This window comes from Zeus faber (assembly GCF_960531495.2).
Source record: "Zeus faber genome assembly, chromosome: 22".
NCBI classification, from domain to species: domain Eukaryota; kingdom Metazoa; phylum Chordata; class Actinopteri; order Zeiformes; family Zeidae; genus Zeus; species Zeus faber.
In genome coordinates, this window is record NC_137209.1 from 8159207 (window position 1) to 8170377 (window position 11171).

At 47.9% G+C, this 11171-nt stretch overlaps 1 protein-coding gene across 1 annotated transcript in view; it reads left to right on the top strand.

Moving 5' to 3' along the window:
* Positions 1-10813, top strand: part of hdlbpb (high density lipoprotein binding protein b) — a gene marked incomplete at its 3' end in the record, with an annotated part of 26178 nt that extends 15365 nt beyond the window's left edge. The window contains exons 11-28 of the mRNA XM_080023782.1: positions 433-511; positions 637-776; positions 1796-1900; positions 1983-2096; positions 2645-2731; positions 2887-3018; positions 3169-3387; positions 3776-3997; positions 4556-4774; positions 5677-5824; positions 7376-7506; positions 7889-7993; positions 8246-8380; positions 8516-8659; positions 8832-9011; positions 9358-9474; positions 9628-9789; positions 10721-10813. Of these exons, the coding sequence (XP_079879908.1) occupies positions 433-511; positions 637-776; positions 1796-1900; positions 1983-2096; positions 2645-2731; positions 2887-3018; positions 3169-3387; positions 3776-3997; positions 4556-4774; positions 5677-5824; positions 7376-7506; positions 7889-7993; positions 8246-8380; positions 8516-8659; positions 8832-9011; positions 9358-9474; positions 9628-9789; positions 10721-10813 (2532 nt within the window). The remainder of the gene's footprint in view (positions 1-432; positions 512-636; positions 777-1795; positions 1901-1982; positions 2097-2644; positions 2732-2886; positions 3019-3168; positions 3388-3775; positions 3998-4555; positions 4775-5676; positions 5825-7375; positions 7507-7888; positions 7994-8245; positions 8381-8515; positions 8660-8831; positions 9012-9357; positions 9475-9627; positions 9790-10720) is intronic.
* Positions 10814-11171: the final 358 nt, after the last annotated feature.

Sequence of the window (11171 nt, forward strand, 5' to 3'; positions counted from 1 at the left end):
AGTAAATACACCAACAAGATAACAAGATATGCTATGTTACGTACTGTATTTGACTGTATTTATTTTCCATATTAGGCTCACGAGTTACCATAGTCAGCTATGTTACTCCCTGCTAACTTCTCTTTATTGTGTACATATATTTTATTTAATTTGTATTTTTTATCTATATCTATCTATCTACTTGCATTGTTGATGCCGTATCTCCCCAAGTCTCATCTCATTGTGAATCCTCCAGGTATGTAGGTAAATATTGTCAGGCTTCTAAACAAAAGTCGGACTTTATTATCCTGCAGCTTTTGTTCGCCAACACACTGCCGAAGAGACAACCCAGTCCTTATTCACGTTGACAAATCCAATGAATTACCGAATGAGCAGTTGACAAATCTCCAAACTAAGACTTCCTGTTTCTTATCGTGTGCGGTTCCTCTCCAGCTGGTGAGAATGGACTACACGGAGGTCATCATCGAGCAGCGCTTCCACAGACACCTGATAGGGAAGAACGGAGCCAACAGTGAGTAGATACACGCCGTGTAGATGGATCCATACCGTTCCGATGAACCGGCGCTGCGGGCGGAAACCGCTTCTCCACCTTTTTCCATCCTTCCCTTGTCGCTCCGCCCTCCCCTTTTGCCTCAGTCAACCGGATCAAGGAGCAGTACAAGGTGTCGGTTCGCATCCCCCAGGACTCGGAGCGCAGCGGCCTGGTCCGCATCGAGGGCGACCCCAAGGGAGTGCAGCTGGCACGCAGGGAGCTTCTGGAGATGGTCCAGAGGATGGTGAGAGGGGACCTGCAGTGCTTTACTACTGCTACTCATACCTTGATTTGAAGTGGTTATCAAGGACTTGAATTTGATAATATTTTGTCTCTGAGAACCCGATCTGAGAAGATTATTATTATTTGATATGATTTAGTTCAAACTTCCATGCATGTCTATACTATAGTTAGGGAGAACTGGGACGCTAGAATCAAAACAGTCATTATTTTATATTCTCTAGTGGCGCTTCCTGTAATATCAGCGTAATAATAGTGAAGTTTAAAAATGTATTCTTTTGCTAGGGACCCCTGGGGCCTCATAAAAGACCCCCACGTTGAGAACCACTGCACTAGAAGTCCCAGAATTCCACTTTAAAATGCAATGGTTTTTTTTGTTGTTTTTGTTTTGTTTTCCAACATCTGGGTTTACCTTTGTCTAATACGTCGTCACTTTCCCCTCTTCAAAGTACAACTTCTTCTGATCGAAGATGTTTTTCCTTGGTTTTTGTTTTTGTTTTTTCTTAGCCGCACGAGGTGTTGGGGATATTTGTTCCTCCAAGGGTTGAAAATCAAACATGTGATTTAAAAAAAACATAATAATGTTACGGATTACCACTTTAATTGGGCATCCTTCAAATGCAGAGGCAGACCATAATAGCGGTTAACTGATTGTAATTAGTGGCAAGTTGATAAAATCTGTACGATGGGCATCACAAAGGCAAATGGCGCTTGGTTGTGTCTTTTTAAAAGGATCAAGATAATGTCCGTGGTTGAGACCTGATGTAAGTCGAAGGTCTACCCATAAGTGGTTCTTAATTATGTGCTATCCATTCTCCTTTGTGAAACCATTAGATGAACTGGGTGTGTAACAACTAATGTGCCCATCAGTAGTTACTCCTCATTGGTGGAAATGCGGGTGATATTATGTGGTCCATTTATTTTAATTAGCCCTCCTTTTGGTGGTATATTCCATTCACTATATTGTGGTGACTCAAAGCTCTTTCGGGCATTTCAACATTTATACCCCTCCCCAACAACCAGGAAAACGAGCGCACCAAAGACCTGATCGTGGAGCAGAAATACCACCGGACAATCATCGGCCAGAAAGGGGAGAAGATCAAGGAGGTCCGAGACAAATTCCCAGAGGTGAGCGACCTGAAACCCCCTTGTGTTTGTTCGCTTGTCGAAAATGTTTCAGTACTTTGACGGATTCCGTGTCATTCCTCAGGTGATCATCAATTTTCCCGACCCGGCCCAGAAGAGCGACATAGTGCAGCTGCGAGGCCCCAAGAACGAGGTGGAGAAATGTGCCAAGTTCCTCCAGAAAATCATCGCCGAGCTGGTACGACCTGAAGGATTTCTGAACAACCAAATTATTCCTGTAACTACAGTAATTCCTAGTCATATTTAGCAGTAGAATCTAACAGTTAAATTAGGGTCTTCTAGTGGTGTACATTGCTATTTTGATTTTATTGATTGTATTTGGGGCAGTTTGTGTCGCCCAGATTGTGTGATGTTGCAATACATACATAGGCTGTGTGTATCACAACCATTTTTTCCATATTTTGTATTTGTACAGTCATTCTGGCCAAATTATTTTGGCCATGGACCAGATCGGGCCTGTGCACTGCCGGTTGCCAAACACTGCTGTGCGCACACACACACACACACACACACACACACACACACACACACACACACACACACACACACACACACACACACACACACACACATACACACACACACACACACAGACCGGTTCATTAATTTCTCATTCATTAAACCCATAAATGTGGAAACACATCTCTGTCTTCCTCACAATGTGCACAGATACGAATATGCAATGTTAGACCCAACTGTAATCTTACATTTTCAAATGTTTTGTAGATAGAGAACAGCTTCTCCCTCTCCGTTCCCATCTTCAAGCAGTTTCACAAAAACATCATCGGGAAGGGCGGCGCCAACATCAAGAAGGTGGGAATAGGAAGTTTGATTCTGAACTCGTGCTGAATGATGTCAGCGCACTTTGTGCTCATTTCAAATGCGGTATTGTTCCAAGCTGTTGCACTACACTCTAGGAATAGGCCTCTTGGTTGAACATAACCAGAGGGATGTGCTCGTCTTGTCAGATCCGCGAAGAGACCAACACAAAGATAGACCTGCCGATGGAGAACAGCAACTCAGAGATGATCGTCATCACGGGCAAGCGGAACAACTGCGAGGCCGCCAGGGGCCGGATCCTGGCCATCCAGAGAGAGCTGGTGAGGCCACAGGCTGTTTAACCCCATCAAATAGAAAACAAGCTTACCAATACAAAGATGCACCTGAACGTGTTGGTGTCTCTCTCTCTCTCTCTCTCTCTCTCTCTCTCTCTCTCTCTCTCTCTCTCTCTCTCTCTCTTCTCCCGGAAGGCCAACATCAAGGAGATGGAGGTGGTGATCCCGGCCAAGCTGCACAACTCGCTGATCGGCTCCAAGGGCTGCCTGGTGCGCTCCGTCATGGAGGACTGCGGGGGTGTCCACATCCACTTCCCCTCCGAGGGCTCCGGCTCGGACAAGGTCACCATCAGGGGGCCCGTTGGGGAGGTGGAGAAGGCCAAAAGGCAGCTGCTGCAGCTGGCGGAGGAGAAGGTAGGGTGGGGCGGGCTCAGAATACTGATTTGAGCGGTTGCTATGTTCACTCGAGCGTCACAATAAATTTTTTTTAACCTAAGCCTTATTTTTCATCATCGGGAGTCAAAAAATACAGGAGTTGTCCTTTAAAGTACTGCCTGTACCGCCATTTCGAAGGGGGAATATAGAATGAGGAAAGGGGGAAATTGTCTGTTAACTAGTGCAGCGTTGTAGATTCTCGCTACTTCCCAGTTCAACTACGAAAGAACTTCTGCTTGATTGTAAAAATGAAACCAAATATGAGGAAAGAGTGCTGCCCTGTGTGGATTTGACCCAACCAGTTCCTCTCTCTCTGGCTCCTTTATGGCTTCCCCCTGCGTTCCCTCCACCGCTCCCCCGTCCTCAGCAAGTCAACAACTTCACGGCCGAGCTGCAGGCCAAGTCGGAGTACCACAAGTTCCTGATCGGCCGGGGCGGCGCCAACATCCGGCGCGTGCGGGACAAGACGGGCGCCCGCATCATCTTCCCGTCGCCGGACGACACCGAGCAGGAGCTTATCACCATCGTGGGGCGAGAGGAGGCGGTGCGGCTCGCCCAGAAGGAGCTGGAGACGCTGGTCAAAAACCTGGTGAGCCTCCCCGACTCCTACAAAATAAAAGCTCGCCGCTATCGCTGGGTACACACCGCCAAGCCAGGTGACACGCCCATTCTCTCCTCACCCTCCTGTTCCCAAACTTCTCAAACTGCCAATTTGGATTTCTCTAAATCATGTGGTTGGCAGAGGAAGCTCAAGATGAATTAAAGGAGACAGATATGGGGGGGGGGGGGGGCAGTGATGGGTGACAGAACTGTAACGAAAACACGAACAACTCTCTGCTTGTTCTACATCCTTTCTGGCTCTATCACAATATTTATCACCGTACACCTCCCTCTCTCTGTCTCCATCTGCCTTTCTCTCTCCCACTCTACCTCACTCTCACACTACCTTACTCTACCTCTCCCTCTCTCTCTCTCTACCTCACTCTACCTCTCTCTCTCGCTCAACCTCTCTCTTCCGCTCTACCTCACCCCACACCTCTCTTACTCCGCCTAGGTGTTTTATGTCCGCCGCTCATTTTAAATGCCTTTAATTTCTTCTCTATATGGAATTTCTTTCTGACTGTTTTCTCTTTCTTCCCCTCGCCAGGACGACGTGGTGGAGGACAGCATGGTGGTGGACCCCCGGCACCACCGCTACTTTGTGTGCCGGCGGGGCCAGGTGCTGCGGGAGCTGGCAGAGGAGTATGGCGGCGTGGCCGTCAGCTTCCCACGCACGGGCGCCCACAGCCAGCGCGTCACGCTGAAGGGAGCCAAGGACTGCGTGGAGGCCGCCAAGAGACGCATCCAGGAGATCGTCCAGGAGTTGGTGAGAGGACGGGAGCAGGGGGGAGGACTCTTTCCGCTGGAGAAGGTTTATTTTGTCTGTTTTTTTTGTTTGTTTTTTTACGAGTGCAGGAGATCTCATTATCTGATATCATTGAGATATCCTTAATGCACGAGTGTAGGTTTCTCTAGACACCGTAAAAGGGAAATTTTCATCAAAGTGTTGCTGAATGGTGTGAAATCCGATCCGATCCATCTTACATCCTGGCTGCAAAGGGTCAGAAATTTTGCAGGAAATTTCTGGAAATTTTCCACAGGAAGTTAAACTCAGGGCTCAGGGGAAAAAGAAAATATTTCTGCCTGTAAAGGAGCCAAAATTAGCGGGTCGAAAACAGTGTCTATTGCCGGGTCATTTGACCTGGGACTGAGAGACCCAGGTTTTTCATTTCCCACTGGGGACAAATGCCGGATGTTTGCGGGTGTTACCTGGTTTTTGGTGCAGTGGAAACGGGGTAACAGAGATGGAGGAGGAGAGATGGAGAGCTGAGGCTCTCGCAGTGTCCACATTTGAGTGCCACATATTGATTTTCTATTTTTATATTATTTTTAAACTTTTTTAAAATGGGTAATATCTTATTTCATTTTAGAGCTGCCTGGTACCATTAAGGCACCGGTTCCTTATGTAATCGGTATCGGTATCTGCCTGACCAAATCGCAACACAGAATTCGGTGCCATGCCCGAGCTGCCGATTTAAATATGAGAGAAGTATGAAAATTCTACATATTACAAGTCAGTGTAGCATCAAAATGATTTACAAGCTGTTATTTTAAGGTTAAAAAAAGTTACATAGTGTTGCTTTGAGGCAGACCATGGCCTTTCTGTTCTCTAGCAACTGGGTTGTTTTTAACTCAGACCCGTCCCTCCCTCCCTCCCTCCCTCGGCAGGAGTCCCAGGTGAGCGTAGAGGTTGCCATTCCCCAGCGCTACCACCGCGCTGTGATGGGACCCAAGGGCTGCCGCATCCAGCAGATCACCAGGGAGCACGAGGTCCAGGTCAAATTCCCCGAGAGGGACGACGGCGGCAGCAACACAGGTCCAATGCACACACACGCACACACACGCACACACACACATACATACATACATACATATACTAACATGTTGGCAGATAGGATTCAGTTCAACTGTATTGTGAGAGTAAATTTAAATTAAAAATGTAGACTTTAATTATAGTAAGTAAGTAACTATTTATATACTGTAGCACCTTTCGAGAGCAGAGACGTCGCAAGGTGGAGAGGAAATAAGCATATGTACAGAAATAAAACACAAAAAAAACAGAATTAAATGGAAATTCTTAACAAATGGGTCTTGAGCTGTTTCTTAAAGGTGTTCACAGTGTCCACAGATCTTTAGTCCAAAGGGAAAGAGTTCAAAAGTTTGGGAGCCACAACCTCTCCTTTAGTTTTAAGTCTAGGTGGAGGAACAACCAGCAAACCCTCATCAGAGGACCTTAGAGACCTGCTGGTGACATAGGGCTGCAATAGATCTCTCATGTAGGCAGGTGCCTGACCATGCAGAGTGCTGTAGGTGTTCACAACAGCCGTGAATTGGAAGCTGAATTGGATGGGGGGGCCAGTGGAGAGTAATCAGAATCGGTGTCACATGAGACGTTCCGAAGGCCTCATGTGGCCTCGTCTTTGTAAGCGACCCCGGCGTGTTTTGCTGAGACAGGTGAAAATGGAGTTGCAGTCGTCAAGATGGGACGATATAAAAGCATGAGTTAACATTTCCAGCTCCACTTGGAGACACAATAAGGCCTGAGCTTTGCAATGTTACTCAGCTGGAAAAAAAAAAACAAGAGTGAATCAGACAGTTTTTGTAGCAGTTCGGCAGTTATTTAAAACTGACAATTTAGCTCATTGTTTTGAGGTTTAAATGAGACGTATAATTGAATGTCATCTGCGTTGCAGTGCTAGGAGATACCTTTAAAGTGCCTTATTATCTGTCCAAGGGGAAGCATACAAGGCAAACAGAATAGGACCAAGGACTGAACCTTGGGGCTCACCACAAAACAAAGTTTCAGATGAGGAGGCGAAGCTGCCGACAGAAACTGCAAAACTTCTATCAGAGAGGTAGGAGGACTGACCCAGACAGACTGCAGGGCTGACGCAGAGATACCCACCCACTGCCCAAGTCTCTCAACCAAGATGCGGTGGTCCACAGTATCCAAAGCTGCAGTGAGATCCAACAGCACCAAGTGTAGTCTGTATACAGTATAACTATTATTTTGAACTGTTAAGATCATTTTTACCACTCAGTGTGCATGTCAGGTCAACAATGACCCTGTCTAAAATGAGTTGCTTTTTATTTACTTCTAAATTATGAATATTTCTATTAATATTTAATCTAACTAATCAAGGAAGAATGAGTTCACGTCATCAAAAACACCTTCATATAAGGAATTCCTGAATTTTTTTAGATGGAAGTGAAAGGAAAAAATGAAGGTTCATTTTTGACCCATGCATTCTAGGGTTCAGGTTAGGGTTAGTAAGAAAGATTTTCTTTGTCCTCTACCAAGATTATTATTATTTTTTGGCTTATTTTGTCGCTTCTCTCGATAATGACGTTCTATATATTCTAACAGCGGGTCAGGAGTCGACGCCCCACGAGAATGGCGAGGCCAGTCCGGAGTCGGAGTTTATCCCCCGCAAGTGTGACATCATCACCATCTCGGGGCGGGCGGAGAAGTGCGAGCTGGCCAAGGCCGCCCTGCTGGTGCGTAACAGAAGCTCACTCTGACAGTCTTTTTTTTGTTGTTGTTTTTTCACGAGGAATGCAATGGTGCAGTGGGCCCACGGTTCAGTACGTATCGTGTTTTTTGGGCCGCGGTAACGGCATGGTTTCGGTGTCTGTATATTTAAGAAAAAAAAAATGTAATGAAGAAAAAAAAGGTGTAAAAAAAAATGTTTTTATAGTAGTCTGCCACAAACAACTTTTATTTTTTATTCTTCTTTTTTATTGGATATGTCCAAGGTTGACACAAACAGTGGAATCCTTCCCAAACAACACAAAAACCTTTTCCATCAGAGCCGTCTGTACCACACGATCTCTTATCTCGTGCTTCTGTTGATAAATACACCTCTCGTGCAAACCCCAGGCGTTGGTTCCCATCACGGAGGACGTGGAGGTTTCCTACGAGCTGCACCGCTACATCATCGGCCAGAAGGGCACTGGGATCAGGAAGATGATGGAGGAGTATGAGGTCAGTCTGTCGGCTCTCTGCCGCCCCCTGCTGGCCATCGGCGGTATAGGTCAGAACCGTTCCTCCGTATGATGTGTCCATGTTGGTTATATGGTTGTCTTAAGTTAATACTCTGACAGGTAGTTGTAGTTGTTATGGAACCCAGCCGTAAAGACAACATTTAATTGCAATAACCAAAATCCCAAGATGATATCAAGTCCCCTATCGCCGTAGAATTCCCGGCCCAAGTGTTTATGTCCGTGTGTGGTGCAGGTCAACATCTGGGTTCCGCAGCCAGAGCAGCAGCTGGATGTGATCAGGGTTACTGGTCAGGTGGCCAACATGGAGCGAGCCAAGCTGGGCATGCTGGAGCGGGTCAAAGAACTGCAGGCAGAACAGGAGGACAGGGTGGGACACACACACACACACACACACACACACACACACACATACACCTGCTGCTCGGGAACCATATAGCAGCACTGATTTTAATGACGAGGAGGGCAAAGAGAGGAAAGTGATGGTTCCGTCCCTGTCCGCCAGATGCTGCGGAGCTTCAAGGTCACCATGTCCGTGGATCCCAAATTCCATCCCAAGATCATCGGACGCAAGGGAGCGGTTATCTCCCAGATCAGGAAGGACCACGACGTCAGCATTCAGTTCCCCGACAAGGGAGACGAGCAGCAGGTGTCTGTGTGTGTGTGTGCGTGTGTGCGTGCGTGCCTGTCTGCCTGTCTGCCTGTCTCTTCCTGTGATATTCCCTGACTTCCTCCTCCTGTGACATCCCCCACTTTCTCTTCCACTTCCTGTGATGTCCTCACTACCTGTGACGACGACCCCCCCTCCTCCTCTCTTCCAGGATGTGATCGTGATCTCGGGCTACGAGCGGAACGCGGAGGAGGCCCGCCAGGCGATCCAGCAGCTGGTGACGGAGCTGCAGGACATGGTGAGCCTGGACGTGCACCTGGACCCGCGCACGCACGCGCGCATAATCGGCGCCCGCGGCAAGGCCATCCGCAAGCTGATGGAGGAGTTCAAGGTGAGATGCATCCGAGACAACAGCAAGTTAGAATACATCATAAACGGTATTACAAATTCCCCGTCTCCCACTGCTCTATATCGTAGGAAGCTCTTAAAAGCAAATTTGTTTACATTTTTAATAATGTAACGCAAGGTTGCTTATTCTATTCATTTATGTATGTACTTGTACTATTTTTGATGCAGTATTTCACAATGGATTTCTTAAACATTATCAACCATCTGCATTTTATTTAGATTCTTTTATATGTGTCTCCTGCACAATACGTGCAGAAAAATGCCAAAGTGAGCAATAATAATATAAGAATAAAAAATCAGGCCATCATAATAATGCTGATTATCCGCAGGTGGACATCCGGTTTCCTCAGCCCGGCTCCAATGAGCCAGACCGGGTGGTGGTGACGGGGCTGCCGGAGACGGTGGACAACGCCATCGATCACCTCCTCAACCTGGAGGAGGAATACGTGAGCAGCACCGCGGATTGTTTGTTGTTGTCTTTCGTTAAGATCGTGAGACGACACTACTCGTTTTTTTTTTTTAGTTTTTTTTTTTTTATTCCTAATAAAGGTTCCATGATTTTCCCTGCTTCACATCCTCTCCTCTCCGCCCCCACCCAGATGCTGAGTGTGACGGAGACGGAGACCATGGCCGCCTACATGAAGCCTCCGTCTCGCCACGGGGGAGGCGGAGGGGGAGGACCGGGAGGGGACGACAGCAGTGGGGGTCCAGCAAAGGGCTTTGTGGTGCGGGATGCCCCCTGGAACGCCCCAGGCAACAAGGTGACACCACAACCACCACCCACAATAATAGTACTTCAGAGCTCCAACCACTTCCTCCCGAAAACCCCAGCGCCATCGTTCCCGGAGACTGGGGGGGGGGGTGCCATGACCAGACCCACTGCAGCGGGATGAAAGGGACTCAAACCTGCCGCCGGCCCAACACCCGGGTTTTGGGTCCGCGACTACAACACCATCGCGCCACCGGGGTCGCCTCCGCCCTCGAGCCTCAGGCGTCCTCAGGGCGCCACTTTTCAGAAGCTCACTCAGCATCCAGCCCTGAACCTCCCTATTATCTCTTTGAGCCGCCGAGTCTCACGGAACTCGGTCGACTCCTCCGGTCATTTGATGCAAGGTGCAGGACTTGAACCTGCGACGCCGCACTGGGCAGCGTCCGACCCCTCATGCCGCCGGGGTCTCCTCCGCCGTCAGCCCTGGTCTCTGGGCCCTTTCAAACAGCATGTTTTTTTGGGTCGCCGGCTTTTAAAAGTGAACTCGAGGTTGAGCCACTGAAGCTCTCATCCAACGCATAATCTCTTCGAGCCACGCGAGTCTTGCGAAGCTTGCCTCGCCGCCTCCAATCTTTTTACTGGAGGAACAGAACTTGGATGGAGAGATCGGGACTCGGAACCTGTGACGGCGGCGCCCGAAAAAAAATGATTTACGGGATAATATAAATGAGGTTTATAAGAGGGTTTTGGGACGCTCTGACCGTTTCCTGCTGTTGGGTTCTCCAGCGCCACACAGTAGCTGCAACGTGTGGTAGCTGCAGCTGGTATCATGTTAAGAACATCATAAACAATAAAAATCATAAACAATGTATAACTATATATATATACATATATATACATATATAGTTATATATGTATATGGTCTAATTTTGTGTCTGTTATCTGTTATTAACTCTCTATCTCCCGGATGCCCCGTCCTCCAGGCTCCCGACATGAGCAGCGCTGAGGACTTCCCCACGTTCGGCACGGCCGTGGCCCCCAAGCAGACGTCCGCCTGGGGCCCCAAGAAGTTCTGAGGAGAGAAACGGAGGAAAAAATCCGAAAAGAAGGAAAGGAAAGAGGAGGAAAAAAAAAAAAAAAAAAAAAAAAGTTTTTTTTTTTTTAATAAACTGAGGAGAGACGATCCCAAACTGTCGGAAACAAAACCGGTTGCTGCTCACCTTGCCCCCCTCCGCCAGCCCCTCTCTCTCTCTCTCTCTCTCTCTCTCTCTCTCTCACCCCCCCCCCCCCCCGTCACCCAAGATGGAGGCTGGCGGAGGAGAAGCTGTCCTCCCTGTCCCTCTGTCCGTCCCTCCGCCTCGGCCCCTCAAGTCACACGAGTAGAAAAGAAAAACATTGTTTCTTGAAAATGTCTGAGTGCTCTCCCCTCGGCTT